Genomic DNA, 17,524 nt, shown 5'->3' on the forward strand with positions numbered 1-17,524 from the left:
AGCTTGTTTTAATCAGCCAATCATGTGCCAGCAACTAAATGCATAAAAGTATGCAGATGTAGTCAAGAGGTTCAGCTGTTTTTCAGACCAAATGTCAGAATGGGGAAGAAATGTGATAAATGTCTCAGTGACTTTGACCGTGGAATGATTTTATGGTGCCAGACAGGGTGGTTTGAGTAACTCAGAAATTGCTGATCACCTGTGATTTTCACACACAACAGTCTCTAGATTGTAGAGAATGGTGCGAAAAACTAAAAACATCCAGTGAGCAGCAGTTCTGCGGGCAAAAACATTTCGCTAATGAGAGAGGTCAGTGGAGAAGGGCCAGACTCGTCAAAGCTGACAGGAAGGTGACAGGAAGACAAATAACCACACATTACAACAGTGGTATGCAGAAGAGCATCTCCGAACACACAACCCGTCAAACCTGTGGATAGGCTACAGCAAAAAAAAACAAAAAAAAAACAGCCTAAAATAAATACCCAATAAATTGCTCACTGAGTATGTTCTGAATGAAGAATTTAAACTCAGTAAAGGATCTTATCATTAAAAACCCTTAGGGCTGTGGGAATAACCAAAATGCCACACTACCACCCCCTGCATCAGCCCTGTTGAAAGAGATTGTGACTGACCTGGAAGCCACACTTGAGACACAGGAGGATGTCGAAAGCACCCGTGGAATCGCCATCGTGCACAGTCCTCTCCCGCAGGCACTCGGCACAGACGGACCACAGGCCCTGCATGACCGCCTTCTTCACTGAGCTCAGGTCCACTGCCTTGCTCACGTGTTGGCACGTCAACCCTGCAGCAGGTAATGGCCAAACAATTAGGCGTGTAGGGTGGTTTACATTGGGTCCCTTATCAAACCACGAAAGGAGAACAGACTGTGTTTGCTGTGCTGACAGGGTGTCAGCAAGGATTTGATAAAGAGACAATGCTTACACATTGAGCACTATTGAGCCAATCATTCTGCTGCCTCTGCAGACTGCCCCAACAAGCTGAAATAGCATTATGTAAACATTAGGTTTTCCATAAACAGTGTAATCACGTTCAGTGTTTTGGAGAGCCAGTGTCATGGGGAATATGTTGGCTTCATTGATGAGCTGTACTACAAAGTTTAAACTGGCTTGAGAAGCATACAGAGATAACGTAAGCAGGATCAATGACGCTACTGTCATTTTGCGATTGTGTCTAGATTTGATGCTTTCCTTTAATCTTTGGGTATATTGTGGGAAAAATTGAATGGTTCAAGGAGACTTGTTGACACAACCTCCCATCACTATACTTGCATATAGCCATTTCACTACTCACATTCTGCACCATTGTTAATTGCTATTATTGAACAAAACAAATAATAAATTGCATCCACTTTGACTCTAAACATTTTTAAGGTCCTAAATCACACATAGAACTCAGCATATATGCACGCTGCAGTCAGCTGCTTATACACAAGTGCCTTCACAAGAAACACAATGGTATCATTGTAGGCTAAACAGGCCAGAGGTACGTCTGCATCTACCAAGATAGACAGCACTCCATACAGAGCCTCACTGCTGGTGGAAAGAGGCTCCTTCTATGCATAATTGTTAGCACACAGGAAAGGTTAAAATGTTATCTTTGAGTCAAATGAATGAGATAAATTAATCAACAGGATTCATTCAATGTTAAATTAATGATCAAATGGTGTCACCCCTCTGCCTTGATTGCTATTTGTATGCAACACCTATTCTGTGTATACTCGGCTACATTTTATGTCTCTTTCTGGTGACAAAGTGAATTTCTTCAATTGTGATAAAACATTATAGTCCATGCATTCCTGTTACATTAAACCTTTGCCTGGTGTAGGCGCTTCATAAAAAAGCGCTGTATTTCTGATGAGGAAAGAGACATGCGGAAACCAGAAGGAACCAGATTCTTACCACTGACTTCGTCAGAAGATTCCTCTCCACGAGGTTTTTTCGGCCTGCTTGTCCGCTTCGTCATGTCGGCGGTTTTTAGAGAAAATGGGTCTTTTAGCCGCATTGGTACCTGCTAATGGGAGACAAACCCGCCTGGGTCACACCCGAAGTGTGTTGAGACCTGTCTGCGTCAAAGAGAATCGTCCCCTTGGAACGTGGATCAAATTGAACAGGATTCTTTTACCACATGAAAGGATAGAATTGTGCAACACCCTAGGCCAGATGGCAGCATACAGATTTTAGACTTCTATTGTACGGGACTCCTGGGTTCTTGGATACCATTTCTACGTTTCACTGTGACAGCAATAATAATATTAAACAGTTATCATTCTAGGGGGTCAGATAACTGAGGAGGGAGGACAAAGGAGGAGTGTTTCACCATTTATACTCACCAAATGTACATATGGACATATTCATTAAACATGTTGATTAATACATTAACTCCAAGGGTCTTTTTTGAGGATCTTAAAAGCTTACTGTTAGCTACACTTTAAGTTTTCAGAATAATCCTTTCTATAACATATATTCTGGTGACAAAGATAAATGTTTTTTTACTGCATAATAAATTATTGTCCACAGGGCTGACAGTGATAGTTTGTTAGCTATACTTCACAGATTTTTTAATAGAAGGAGATACCAATTTTGTTTTTATAAGCCTATTGAGCAATATCTCAAAGTCTTTTATCTTTTTTATTGCACAAGCTTATGTGCCTAAATTTCTTAGCTATACAAGAATCAATCTGCAATAAAGTTTTACTAAATTGAAGTGCAGAGCCACCAGAAAATCATCCATTGTTTTAACCAACATGTTCAGCAAATTCTGGGATAGTAGATCTGCGAACTGTCAGCCCCATATCAAAACATCACTGACAATTTGGCTATCTTCAGAGTTTCTCTAAAAGTTACCATAATGGCCACAGACTCTCAGTCCATACAAACATTATTGAAACTAAATATGAACAAGAAGTGTCAACATGGAATGTTCCTGACTCACAACTAGGTTCATCCCTCTGGTTAGGGAGTAGGTGAGCTAGTTAACGGTAGCTACGCTAGCTCCCGAACAGGAACTAATGTCTATTCTGTGGTTTTCTGCTCTGAAGCCGTATTTTTCCCTTCACTATCGCCGTCAACGTAATTACATCCTTCACATTTTCGCTATGAAGCTGAAATCGCCAACGACACACATGATGAAGAAAAGCGTTAACTTAACAATTTTACATATTTATTCCTTTTCAGCTAATTAACGCTACGGCAGCTTCCTATCCTAGATTGACAGCCAGGTGACAGTCATTCCTCGCTAACAAGATAGCTAGCCAGCTGTTTAGCGAAATCAAACATTATACAGTATACAATTGCTTATAAAGTTGCTTTTATGCCGCAATGCTAGGTAGCGTTAAGACCAACGATAACTTTGAAGTTAAACATAAAGTTTTAACGTTTTTTCTTGGTGATCTAAAGCTGGCTTGGTGTCCCTCGCGAAAAAATGGCTAGCTAACGTTACAGCTACGGGAGATAGATTACCGTTAGTTTTGCCTAAATTGGTTAAATTGAACGACTAAGCTAACCTTAGCTAGCAACAATCAGCGTCAACGAGTTGTTTCGCTGATAAAAGTTTAACTGCATTTTCCCTGACTAAAGTGGCTATCGATAACCTTCTACGTTAGCTAGTTAGCTGCTTGCTTACCTTTCTGGTGCTGACTGTCTCTTTTGCTAGCTAGCTCGCTGGCTAGCTTTGTTAGTTTGTACGTTGCGGTGAATTATTAATTAGAATAGTTGGACTGGTATTCTAAGCTTCAATGTATATTTAGAAGTGAATTAATTTTACATCCCGGATATTTTGAGGGAAGACAGATGAGAAAATATTGGTTTCGGTTTCGCAATTCAACAGATCTCACACCCCTGTCAGGCCACTCCACGGTCACATTGCAAAAGACAATATGTGACGCAGTACGGAAGCACAAAAAGATTAACCATAATGCAGATACTTCCATAAGGCACCATTTTTAAAATTCATTATTTTTATTCCAGAACAAAAATACAAATACAATACAATTTGGTACCGAAATGAGTATAAAAAAGTTACAAAACTATGTTCAAGGTTTTATGAATGTTTATTGTCTTAACTGTTTTTCTGTTTTTCCAGTCTTTGTAATGTCTTAAAATAATGTCCAAATTCTATTTTCAGTTGTTGTTTACCCGGCTTCTTCTAGGTCCATTTGCATGTATGAATAAATTAGTAAATATTTCCCATATAAAATACAAACATACATTTTCTTTCATTATCAATTTCATTCTTAGCACATACAAATATTATGTCCTTTTTTTCCAGACAAATATTGTTTAGAATGAAGATCGTCTTTTCAGGAGCAAGTTCTCAGCTTTTCAGTACATCCTGAAAGTCATTTTTTTGCCTTTTCATGATGAGTATCCCATATTAAACTGGAATAAAGGCTGGTCAATATGAATGCTGTCATGACATAAGAAAGAAATACATTCAGTAGGTGGCGGTAATGCATCGGAAGGTGTTCAGTCCGCCGAACAAAACGGAAAGAAGAAAAGCTGCGAACTGTGGACGGTCAACCTCTGTTCTAGTGGTGTAGTGTTTCCTTAAAAACATGATCATGATGGCTTTAAAAGAATGCTCCAGGCTAACCAGAATACTTCCACTTATTTTGCCGAAAAGGAATTTCATTGCACTCGGCTACCCTAGAACTAGAAGATCACTTGTGCCTTGTTCCTCTTGTTCGATCCGATCCGTTTATGTGTCGTGTGAGTGTTGTCACTCGTTCTAGTTCTTTCCTACATGCTTGCCAGCGATTTGCTGACATCGGAATTAGTGCCTTGATTTCCTTGTAGTTACAGGGATACAGTGTCGTGAGCGACTAACGTAACGTTAAGCGAATCGCCCGGCTGAAAAAAAACCCACGGTCCGTAGCACTAGCTTCATGGATGCTCTGACTTTGCTAACTTTAAATATAACGGCCTACTTAAACGGCTATTAACTGTCAAACACATTGACAAAGGAAACGTAGTTTCTTTTTAGACTGACATTCAATGTACTTTCTCCACAGCATCGAATGTGACCTTAAGCAGGGGAAACTTGTTGCGCAGTTATTCCTCGACATCGGAAACGGACATCAATGTCTCCCGTGAGCAGTTAAAGGAGCTACTCGCTAGTCGGACCGGTGTGGTCATCGATGTCCGTGAACCGTGGGAACTCCGAGAACACGGAAACATTCCTGGAACAGTAAATATTCCTCGTGAGTTGAAATGTCCAGTTGGACATAATATCCAGTTGGTCAATTAATCCGCCACTGTGGCCAATTTATATTTTTATTTATATATTTTATTACATTTTCTGGTGTGCTTGGGTCCTTAATAATAAACAAATATAATGAAGTAGTACCTACACACCTGCGGGACTCCTTAAAAAGTTATATCCTCAGCCATGATTCTAAACGTGCTCTGCAGTGAGATTTCTGCAGGGTGACTTTGAATACTGGTCTTGTGTTACTGCAGTTGGACAGGTGAATCAGGCTTTGCAGCTCACCCCAGAGGAGTTCAAGGAGAAATACGTAAGGGAAAAGCCATCTCACTCTGACAACATCGTCTTCTCTTGCATGGCTGGCATTCGTAGTAAAACAGCCCTGGACACAGCTGTCTCTCTAGGATACTCCAAGTGAGTGAAGTTCTCTTTTAACTGAAGCACACTGCAAATGCTTGATTCAGCCGTCAATCTGAGAAACCAAATTATTTCACGTTATGTCAGGTCTTTGTATTTGTAAGCTTTTTTTGTCGATTGTATAATGAAAATACAATTGCATAAGACATAAATATTATTATTGTGTTTTTTATGTTTTGATGAATGGGTCTGTATCTGTGTTGAGCTTAAATCCACCTTCTCTAGTGTATTCTCTGGTATTGCTGGACACTGGAATTTTGCATGTTGGTTGCAATGCATCATGGGGACAACCATAAACATTTTAGCTCTGATATTTTCAGTAAAATTTACCCATACAGGTGCAAATTAGAATATCGTGGAAAAGTTACATTTTCTCCGTAATTTCATTAGAAAAGTGAAACTTTCATATATTATAGATTCATTACACATAGTGAAATATTTCAAGCTTTTTTTTGTTTTAATCTTGATGATTACAGCTTATAGCTCATGAAAATAAAAAATCCAGTATCTCAAAATATTTGAATATTACATAATCAAAAATCAAAAAAATTATGTATAATATAGAAATATCGACCTTCTGAAAAGTATATTCATTTATGCACAAAGCAAAAAATAAAATAGGGTGCCTGTGCACTGAGGGCACTTGGTGCCGCAAATAAATATGGAAATATAAAATGTAATTTTACCGTACTTTTTAGAAAATGTGTTTTAAAGCAATGTCATTTTGGAGACTGTCTGTGCATTTCTAACATTGCCAGGCAGGGCATTGTGCAGTTTGGGTGCCTGTGCCATGAAATGCTAAGTCACTGTGATTGGGTGGAAAGTCACTGTTGGACAAACAGTGCCTAGAGCTGATGAAACGTTCTTTCTGTCGGGGTTCTGGTGTCACCTGGAAGTGGTTTTACTTTGATGAAATGGAGGTAGCCGTTCAATTGGTTTAGGCAGAGGTCCAGAGGTCAGTGGACAGCTGTGTTCCTATGGAGGTAACAAAGTGCATTTCCCAGAATGTGGATGGCTTCTGCCAAGCGGATGCTTCTTTATCAGTTTTCTTAGACCATTCTCCTGGATATTAAGTTGCCATGTTTTTTACTATTTCTCTTTTCTCTTGCCACCCCTTCTCCCCCCCTTTTTTTCTCTACAGTGTACAGCATTATCCAGGTGGATGGCAAGACTGGGCAAATAATCAGCCGAAACACTGAAGTGTCTTTCACCAAATACCTAAGTACCTGGTGCCATCATTGGTTCTCGAAAATTAAGAAAATAAAGGACAGCATAAAATAAACCATCTACTTTAATCATATTCTTTAAATGGGGTCAGTTGATTTCAGTTTATTTGATATAATGACAGTAACTGTCCTGGCTCTAAATTAACAAAATAATTTTTTTTGATACAATCTGTCATTTCTGACCTTATTCCCAGTGTTGGGACAAATTCAATAAAAATATCTAATACAAATTATTTATAATAAGTTATAATCTAGTTAAAATTCACACAATTGTACATCGACACACATACAGTATTTGACTGAGGTTATGCATCTTTTGAGTCCTTTTTAAAAAACATGTGTTTTGATTTGCATAATCTTTCATTCTGTAAATTGTACTCATTTTTTTTTGTTTGAGTTGCATTTAATAAAAAATGATATATTATCATGTAATGATAAATATTGCCGTGTCTCCACTCACAACAGCATGTATTGTTAATGTGCCATCTATTGCAGTTGGTTCATTTTTTGGTTCCAAGCAATTGGGTCAGTTATTTATTAAATGGGTGTCTCATTCTCATTCAGTTCATGCATGGATGAACCCCATGGCCTTGGATGGAATGGAGCCTGTGTTGACCTGTGCTGACTTCTGAGTATTCCTCAGTTCTTTCATCACTAGTGACCCCTGTTGGTCAGGGACCCAGTATACCACCCAGTACCAACTCTGCCAGTACACATAGCAAACACATTTTGTGAGTGAGACATGTTTAATATCAACATGATGTAGCAAAGTCAAACCCATGCTCTATTCTCTTAACTCAATTAAGAGCAATTAGTTGTAAAAAGTTGATCACACAAAAGAGTATATGTATAGAGGCTGGTTTATACTCCATTGGGTGACATCGCTGGTCGCAGTGACACTCGGTTTATACTTCAAGAATTAAATATATTTTAAATTAAACAACAACCATAGTCAATAAGCATTCTGTGATTTCATTCGAGTGACAGTATTAACCTGCCTTAAAGGGGTGTATAACAAGTAGTGTAACAAATAAACTGAAGTGAGACCGATAATAGAAAGGGCAGATAATAAAATGGAAAGCTAACAACTCAGTTAATACTGCATACGCCTCACACATTACATTGATTTCACAAGTTACATAAAGCTGATAATGAAGAATGTCAAATATTTATTCAACAGATTAATCAAACTTAATTACTAACATCAGCTGGAACTGAGAGCAGCAGGCAGCAACACTGCATAATGCATGTCTCTCTGATGACACGAAAGGCGAATGAAGCCTTCTGGTGTGAAGTGTTGTTCGCAGGGTGGTAAAGGGATTCCTGTAATAATTTATCCTCTTGCCAAGAAATACATGCTGGAACCTGGTAAAATGGGGAGAGAGACATTGAGATAATGGAAACTGGTCATCAGCGTGTCCTCACCACCACACACTGGCAGGCAGAATCCACACAGTCATGTTACATCCCACAGTACTGCAGGCAGCCAACTCATTTGGGATTCTGTCCGGGGACAAAGGCATGTGGAGTTGGTGTCATCTTGGGTCTTCTCTCTGTGTGAATTACCTCATCTCTCACCCACAGCCTAACCACACTCCCTTTCCCCTACCAGGTTGTTTATCAGATGTTTGGTCTTTCTCATCCAAGACGATCCATTTTGAAGGCATTTATTTTAATGTACATGATTATTCTCAATAAAAAATACTCTATCCAAGTGATGAAGACAATGAAATAGTAATATCAAGCACTTTTCAGATTAAAAGTGCATAGTAGATCAAAAGTAAGGAGTGAAAAAGTGATGCCGACAAAATAATAATAATGATGATGATAACTAGTCCATGTTTTACAGTTGCCATATCTTTCATCCATTATAATAGATTTTCCAAACCACTGTACAAAAATCCTCCTTACATGCAAGGTGTGAAATCGTAGGCAGATGTCAACCTTCAAATCCTGTCCTACACCCTCCTCCCTGTCAGTCTGAATTCCCAGGGGGCCAGTGTCTGTGGGGTTTTGTGGTTTCCTTTCAATCACCTGCTACCTGAACACCCCGAAAACCAGCAGATACTGCGGCCCTCCAGGACTGGAGTTTGACACCTGTGCTCGACCCTGAGAGACCAATCTCTTACATGCTTTATGATGTTATACAAGTCTCCCTCTCACATTCACAGCTGAAATATTTAGTCCATATCGCAAAATTACACCTTTCAACTTCACAGGAATAGAACATAGTGTACTTGCCATTTTCACCATTGTGCCCTGCACTGAAATGAAATGCCTATACAGCCACATTTTCATATGTAGTGTAAATCTTATCGGTGGCCATGCTGCATGGTTTTGAGAGGTAAGTATGTTGTTTCACCTGGAGCACAACAGTGCTTAAATTCATATTTTCCTCTTAAAGGTGTTAAAGCTGAATGCCTACAGCTCAAGAATAGCCCAATGACAGCTCACCTATGAAATCACCTTTGAATCTCAATATATTTAGAAACATTACCAAGTTTTTATTATTAATTTATTATTCCATTAACAATAGTTCTTCAGTCAATTAACATTATCCCTAAAGGTAAACAGGTCAGCATAGCTCATTATGTTTTGAGCTCATTTAAAGGTTTGGTTACATTTGAGAGGTGAGGCATGCCTGCCCATTCAGAGGTTCCAACATGGACTCCCTGGAAAAAAAAAACACAACCACTTAACAGCTGCAGTGTGATCACCTGACCACTGTGAATGGTTTCCGTTGGCTAGCCTCTGCCAAATGAATACACCTGGGCATGTATTTTAGTTGAAAACTAAAGACATACCTTTATGTATTACATGAGGACTGCAGGCATGTGTATTTAACCCAAAAATTATCATTTGGGTACAACTGATATCTTTGTAAAAGTTAAATGTGGTCAAACTTACTACACTATGTTTATTATATGCAGGTTTGTCAGAATTTGATTTATCAGAACATTTTGCTTTAAATAATCAAATACCCTTGATAAAACAAGAATGTAACGGCAATGACTGTTCATTCTTTTACAAATCCCCTACATGACCAGCCCACACAAATCTCAAGGACTGTGATGTACTCAGATATAACAAACATAAATCCTTACTTTTGTCTGGAACCCACCTCTAAAATCATATAAAGAGCAATAATTACATTTCATAATTTGCAAGCTTTCCCTTTGGAAATCAGGAAATCATACTTAACCTGCAAACTAGTCACAAAATCTGTCTGTGTGGCCTCTGACCACTGCATTGGGTCTGTGTGGCCCCGGATCACTGCATTGGGCCTGTGTGGCCCTTGATCACTGCATTGGGTCTGTGTGGCCCCAGATCACTGCATTGGATCTGAGTGGCCCCTCATCACTGCATTGGGTCTGTGTGGCCCCGGATCACTGCATTGGGCCTGTGTGGCCCCAGATCACTGCATTAGGTCTGAGTTGCCCCGGATCACTGTGTGGTCTGTGTATGCACAATGCAGACTGCCATTGTCTCCACTGGTTTTCCTCAGCTACACCAGGCACATACCCCCTGACATCCCTCATACCCCCTCATTAACTCGCAGGCTACACTAGCTCATTTCAGCCCTCGTGTTTTGCCCTCTCTCTTCTTCATAAGAGCAAACCAACTAATGACCACTTATGTCAAATCTCTGCAACAGACGTCCCTAGCAGAATGACCTCATCAGGTCGCTCCTGGCCGCACTCGATATTAAATTAAACCCCCGTCAAATCAGAGCACATCAAATCACAGCGGCACCTAATGCCTAATAGGCCTGTGACGCTAACCCACGCTATTTTTACCCGATTAGGCCCTTTTGACAAGGCCCCGACAGATATCTGAGGGGGGGTGTCTGGGCTGTGTGTTGAAGCGGACTCTCGAGATTCCACAGGGGCCGGCTCATGTTCACGGCAGGGTCCGGGAGGGGTATAAAGGGCCGGGGCAGGGTGCGAGAGAGCAGCACACAGCGTCCAGGTGGAGCTTTACCCCCGTTTCACTACGAGAAGCAGAGAGAAGCAGCCCCGTCGCCATGAGCCACAGCCCGGAGAGGATCTCTTCCTACCGCCGCCACTTCGAGGGCAGCGGCGCCTCCTCGTACCACGTCCGGGTGACCAGCCCCTCCCCCACCCGCCGGGAGGCCTGCCACCGCTCGGCCAGCTACTCCCGCAGCGCCGCGACGACCGGCATGCGAGCCGAGGCCATTGGTCGGAGGACTGTCTCCAGCACACGCAGTCCCCGCATGGCCAGGTAGGACACGCCCATGCCACCAGGTGACACGTGCACATACAACACCTGTCTGTCCTCCTACAGGTGCCATAGGTACACTCACCGAGCACTTTATTATTAAACCTACTTATTCATGCGATTATCTAATCAGCCAATTGTGTGGCAGCAGTGCAATGTATACAATCACTAGGTATGGGCCAGGAGCTTCAGTTAATGTTCACATCCACCATCAGAATGGGTAAAAAATTTGCTCTAAGTGACTTTGACCGTGGAATGATTGTTGGTGCAGACAGGATGGTTTGAGTATCTCAGATACTGCTGATCTCCTGGGATTTTCACATACACTAGTCTCTAGAGTTTGCTAAGAATGGTGCAAAAAAAACTAAAATAGATAATAATAATCCAGCGAGCAGCAATTCTGCAGACAGAAACCTTGTTCATGAGAGATGCCAGAGGAGAATGGCCAGACTGGCCAAAGCTTACAGGAAGGTGACAGTAATGCAAATAGCCATACATTACAACAGTGGTATGCAGAAGAGCATGTCTGAACACACAGCGCATCATAACTCGAAGTGGATAGGCTACAGCAGTAGAAGTAAAAAAAATAAGTCTAATAAATGTCTAATAAGGTGCTCTGTGAGTGTACACCAAAAGACGAGTGAAATATGTGAAACAGAACAGGATCCGTATAGGCAGTGACACTGGGACTGGGAGCCTCGGATCCTGGTCAGCCCAGAACCAGTGTCCCCTGACCCCAACAGTCAAACAGCACTCAAACAGGTCTGATCACCATGTGCTGTATTGTACAAATTATGATTTTAACTTGGCTGTTTACCAGCACGCAAAACATCTGAAATAGGATGGCAAAAACACTGTACAGCCTGCAGGCATTGTCTAACCGGAATACAATTAACGCTAAAAAGCAAGACGGGAAGGGCGCAAACTATCTTTTCTAAACAGTCTTGTTACAATACCATCAAATAAATATTTAACAGGTCATCCCAGCCCAGCAAAAAGATCAAGCATTGAGCCTATATCTCCAGCACTAATTCCATAACCTGTCACTGTATGATTGCCAGCTGTATGGTACCCAAAGGACAAGAGTTTAATAGTGCATTCACAGTAAATTATTATTTCCATATAATTTCGTGGGTTTCGCGAATAATGAATACTGTGCGTTACCAAATTTTTCCTAAAAACCTTGACCAGATCAAAATCGAACACTACCACCTGTCGTACTGATTCACATTTAGAGCTTAATTCACTTGAGATAAATTTATCTGTTTCTAATTCCCTCCTGAGCACGTGCATCACCGAAAAACTTTTACCCTTAATCTGCATTGACTAGCAAATATATAGGCATATAAGTATTAATTTTAGAATCAATACATGCAATTAAATGATACATTTAGCAGGTGGAAAACAAATAATTACATCTCCAGCTACACTCAAAAATGTATAATTGGATTTACTTTCAAAATTACAGTGGTTGCACGTAATATTATCAAGTAGGCCCGCAGCCTTTGTGTATAATTGGCAAAAGTACTTTTAGTTACATGTTGAAGTTACATGTACTTCAAAATACTGTCATCTTTGAGTGTATAAAAATCTGAAATGTGCAGAAGTAATGTACAATTTTTCGAGACCTAAATCGCAAAAAAAGAATTAACAGTGTATGGCACAATAGAGTTTTGCATTATTGCAAAATACCCGAAGGGAGACTATTATTGATTTTTCTTATTAATGTATTCATTTAATTAAAAAGTAAAACACAGGTTTTCAACGTCGTATGATTTTTAACACTTTACATTATTATATTCATATTGATGCAGGATTGATCTCAGCCGTTATAGCCTATTTTTGGTCAAATAAAAAAGTAAAACTGTTAGATGTACCTGCAAACATAATTTCAAACGCAATTCGCTTTTAACTGGTAATAAACCTATTTAATAACAACAGTAAAAAACTTACCAAATATTAGCCTATTATTATGATTATAATTATTATTTTTAACATTAATCATTATTGAACGCAGGCAATAATAATAATAATTATATAATAATAATAATAATAATAATAATAATAATAATAATAATAATAATAATAATAATAATAATGTTTATATGGTTTTGTATTAGTAGAGTTTATTTCAAAACAGTTTTCTAAATATCTAGATATATGTTGAAAAGTATGATAGCACAAATAGCGACATTTTGTCTGTCATATTCGACTATTCGTCGTCATTAGCCAATACAGGATTTGCCCAAAGATCTAATGGAAAATCAAACTGGAAAAATAATATTGTTCCACGCGCAATGTTTACATTGACTACATTGACTGTTAACCTATATCTACCAATTATACTATGAGATTTTTAGATGAGATGTTGATAACCTACAACCTCCAGAAATTACGTTTCTGCAGGCTATATAATTCATCAATTTATTTTCCCTCAGTTCCCCGTCTTTACTTTAAAAAGAGGCTAAATCATACGGATATTTAGCCTACTTACTGCGCGTAATGTAACATATAAACACGTTAAGAAGGTACAATAATAATCAAACTTTAGGTGAATTCATTCGAAATTCATAAATGTGAAATTGCTATTAAGAGCAACCGTGTCGACATTTACAAATTTATATTTAAAAAATAAAAAATAAAATACAATTTTGAGGTTAAATGTTTTTCTTTATTCCCTAAATATTATTTTGTCAGATTATACCTGCTTTGCAATAGGCACAGTAAGATGGATCTCGCATAGCCTTATGTACAAGAACTCATTTCTCTACAAGTAGGCTACCTCCAGGCTCACGAGGGGCTGTGCGCAAGGTATCTACAGCTAAATAACAAGTTCTTTCATTATCATTGTTCGCCAGAAAATCAATTACTTGATTGGTAATTATGTAGTGTGCAGACGAATGTGAACACCTTATATTCTTTCAAATGTCTAACAGGCCTACCGAAAACAAGGAAATAGGCTACAATTAGCCTACACACGTGGCAGAAATGCATGACTCAATTTGTGTACCTATCACAGAATGTCAGATTATTTACAAAAAAATATTTTTTCATTGCAGTTTCACCATGGGAGCAATCTGTTACGGCGCTGGGGCCGGAGCGGCCCTAGATCTGGACGCTGCCACCGCCGAAAATCAGGAATTCCTCAGCACACGCAGCAGCGAGAGGCAGGAGATGGTCGTGCTCAACGACAGACTGGCGGCCTACATCGAGAAGGCAAGGCCTTTCTCTTGCCTACCATATTTATATATTTTCTGATGTGTAGTTGGCAACGTTTGGAAAACGTAGCTGTGTTCTGGGTCCGTCCTTGACAGAATTTGTCTGATTTTACCACGCTTGAGTGTGCCACACAGACTCGCGGTGTCGGAACGCGCCTTCTGGCAGCGGAGAAGGAACAGCGCATTACTTTCAGTTACATGGTCATCGGGCATAGTACAGCATGTAGTAGGCTAACCACACACAAACACACACACACCGCACATGGGATAATCTATTATCCTTATTCCTTCTTCTAAAAAGGTTCGGACACTGGAGCAGCAGAACAAGCTGCTGGAGACAGAGATTGATGCCCTGCACAGCCGTTTCGTACGACCGTCAGGTCTGCGGATGCTCTACGAGGAACAGCTGAGAGAGTTGAAGAGAATCGCTGATCAGATGAGAAGGGAGCGGGTATGACAGAGCTGCCGTTTGTTCACACAACAGAAGATTTGTTTACCTCACTGATGATCTGTCTCGCGCAAGCGTCCTGCCTCACTGACTCAGAAAGTTCGGCCCGAAAAAAATCCTAGACGTCAACCCGGTGTCTACTAGCTGTCTAACCTAGTATCAAGATTGTTTTCGACAAGCCTATGTACAAAGTCATAGTCTATGCTCAATAAACGAGACGGACATACACGATAACCTACATTAGGCTATGGTCCATGGCCCTATAGCCTACATGAAGGGAGGAAAGTAGCCTACAGCCTGTTTAGGCCTATAATAAATTTACATTACATTACATGGCATTTAGCAGACGCTCTTATCCAGAGCGACGTACAACAAAGTGCAAATTAAACACAAGAACAAGTGCAAAGAGGACCTGAGAGGACAGTATAGTTCCGAGTCCTAGTGTAAACATGCAGAAAATCAGAATCCTTTAAGAGGTTCTGATTCTGATAATGATTCTGATATATTATTATTAATATTTTAGAATACATATTGCTTAATATATGCTATTATTGTTATTTGTTTATTTATTTATTTTTTGTTTGTATGTTTAAAATGTTACTATGTGGGGTGATCCCAATATGAACGCACAATATAGGTTACATGTCTTGCACGCTTCATATAGGCTATTACGTGTCTTTCCCAGGACATGGCTGTCGCCGCTAAAGAGGCCATGGCGGGTCACCTCGAGATGCTCAAAGCGAAGTTTGAGGAGGCGGTGGAGCTGAGGAAGAAGGCTGAGGAGGAGATCGAAGCTTTCCGCCCGGTGAGAGTCAATGTCACCGTTGCTCTACTGTTCCCGAAAGAATACCGTTTGTCGTTGATGATAATCATTTTATATTTCACCATCGACTAGAGAACACAATAGCCTAATAAAGGGTTATCTTTTGTCCTAATTTACATAATATTATAAAACTTAATTTCACTCGCAGTGAACAAAGATATAATATTAAATAATTTAGTTGGTTGTCCGGGAGGGGTATAAAGGGCTGGGGCAGGGTGTCAGGCAAATTGGTAAAATATTAAACCCAAATTGCATTTAAGTTATTGAGACATATAGGGCTACAGTGGATGGATGGAATCCTCACAGGTATTTACTTGAAATGTAGTCACATTTTTCATGACATTACAGTGCTTATCTTGGCTCGTAGGACGTTGACGCGGCTACATCCGCACGCATTGCTCTGGAGAAACATCTGGAGAATTTGGAGGTGGAAATTGAGTTTCTCCGGCGGATTCACAAGGAGGTAAAAGCGTTTTGTAAAGTCTGTTTCTTTTTTTCCCCTCAAAATGTTAGTAGTAGTAATAATAATAATAATAATAATAATAATAATAATAATAATAATAATAATAATAATAACAACAACAATAATAGGCCTAATAATAACAATCATTGCCAATAATAATAATAAACTTTTATTTTTTAGGAAATTGAGGAGCTGATGCGACAAATATATAAAGCGTCTGGCATAGTCGATTCATCCTTTTCTGTCCCAGACCTCGGGGCCGCTCTCAAACAAGTGCAGGATCACTACGACGGCATCGCTGCCAAGAACTTACAGGTATAGCAGGCCAACTTGCTTATCCTTAAGCAGGCCAAACGGTAACAAGTTCCTTGTTTTTAGTATGGTATTGTTGTTTAGAGGTGGACAATTAAGCCAATGATGAATTATGATTTTGCCTAGAGGAAAATTAGACACTACTTGAATCAAGTGTCCGACATCTATATTTGACATATTTCTAATTTACAGGAGATGGACTCTTGGTATAAATCAAAATTTGAGGACCTAAATATGGCTTCAACAAGACACGTTGGAAACGTTCGAAGTGCCAGGGAGGAGATTTCTGGCGTTAAGAAAGACGTGAGTCACTCAAGATGTCATAGCTATAGTAATCATGTTAATACCAGTAAAACATGTTTGATTTAAATAATACTCTGATTATTTTTCTGGGATTTTCCTTATGGTGCAACGTTAAAATGAGTCGATCATTTTTAACAAACCAAAAGTGAAACAATTAGTGAGAAGCAAATTTGCCCTGTGTAGCTCCAGAATAAGGACCGCGAACTCGACGGCCTAAAAACCAGAAATGAGACACTGGAAGCACAGATCCGCGAGAGGCAAGAGAAGTACAAAAAGGAACTGGAGGAATTAGAGGTTTGACATTAATAAACATCCATAACGAAATTGTGAAATTCTCCTAATGAAATAAATCACAGCTGTGTATTCTGGTCAAGTAGGTCTATGTTTTTCTAAATATAAATAATGCTAGGTCTAAATAAATATAAAATACATTTGACAATATGTACATGCATACATAAATATATGTATATAAATATGTATCAGGCAAAGATAGATAGCCTGCAGCTGGAGCTGAAATCCACCAAGGAGAAAATTGCGCTGCATCTTCGTGAATACCAGGAGCTACTGAACATCAAGATGTCCTTGGAGATTGAAATCACCACATACAGGTAACTATATCCATAACTATATCATACCCAAGGAAATGCTTAGCAGAGGTAGCCACTCCTCGTTATCTTCGATTGGTGTACTCAATATTCCCCTTAATGATTAATCACAAACTAAAGGGTCACACTAAAGAATGCACATGTATTAAAACTTGAGAAAACAATTATCCATCTGAAATTAAGACACTGTACACTCAGCCACAGGACTGGTCCAGTGGTGCCAGCTGCTGGTGCAGTTTATAACTGG

At 39.6% G+C, this 17,524-nt stretch overlaps 3 protein-coding genes across 8 annotated transcripts in view; 2 read left to right on the forward strand and 1 right to left on the reverse strand.

The window, feature by feature from the left end:
• The window catches only part of usp45 (ubiquitin specific peptidase 45), a 38,801-nt gene extending 34,912 nt beyond the window's left edge, over positions 1-3,889 (reverse strand). For 4 of the 6 annotated variants that reach the window (XR_009708451.1, XR_009708452.1, XM_061237332.1 and 1 more), the window contains exons 1-3: positions 3,643-3,889; positions 1,920-2,031; positions 633-802 (exon numbers count right to left, since the gene is read on the reverse strand). Coding sequence is in view for 4 of the 6 variants with exons in the window: in XM_061237332.1 (XP_061093316.1) it covers positions 633-802; positions 1,920-2,022 (273 nt within the window). In the remaining 2 variants the exon portion in view is untranslated. Of the gene's footprint in view, positions 1-632; positions 803-1,919; positions 2,052-3,642 lie in introns of all 6 variants that reach the window. The other 2 variants (XM_061237342.1, XM_061237336.1) reach the window with 2 other exon arrangements.
• A 503-nt stretch (positions 3,890-4,392) lies between these two features.
• Positions 4,393-7,305, forward strand: tstd3 (thiosulfate sulfurtransferase like domain containing 3). Its single transcript, XM_061237370.1, has 4 exons — positions 4,393-4,727; positions 5,030-5,218; positions 5,478-5,637; positions 6,782-7,305. Exons 1-4 carry the CDS (start codon positions 4,574-4,576, stop codon positions 6,837-6,839), a joined length of 561 nt encoding a protein of 186 aa, XP_061093354.1. The 5' UTR covers positions 4,393-4,573; the 3' UTR covers positions 6,840-7,305.
• Positions 7,306-10,890: 3,585 nt separating this feature from the next.
• zgc:172323 (uncharacterized protein LOC564165 homolog) lies at positions 10,891-17,284 on the forward strand. Its single transcript, XM_061220219.1, has 9 exons — positions 10,891-11,108; positions 14,165-14,321; positions 14,625-14,774; positions 15,457-15,576; positions 15,962-16,057; positions 16,238-16,372; positions 16,562-16,672; positions 16,856-16,966; positions 17,156-17,284. The coding sequence occupies exons 1-9, from the start codon at positions 10,891-10,893 to the stop codon at positions 17,282-17,284; spliced, it is 1,227 nt and encodes a 408-aa protein (XP_061076203.1).
• The last annotated feature ends 240 nt before the right edge of the window (positions 17,285-17,524 follow it).

Source organism: Conger conger, chromosome 1 (assembly GCF_963514075.1).
Source record: "Conger conger chromosome 1, fConCon1.1, whole genome shotgun sequence".
In the NCBI taxonomy this organism is placed as follows: Eukaryota; Metazoa; Chordata; class Actinopteri; order Anguilliformes; family Congridae; genus Conger; species Conger conger.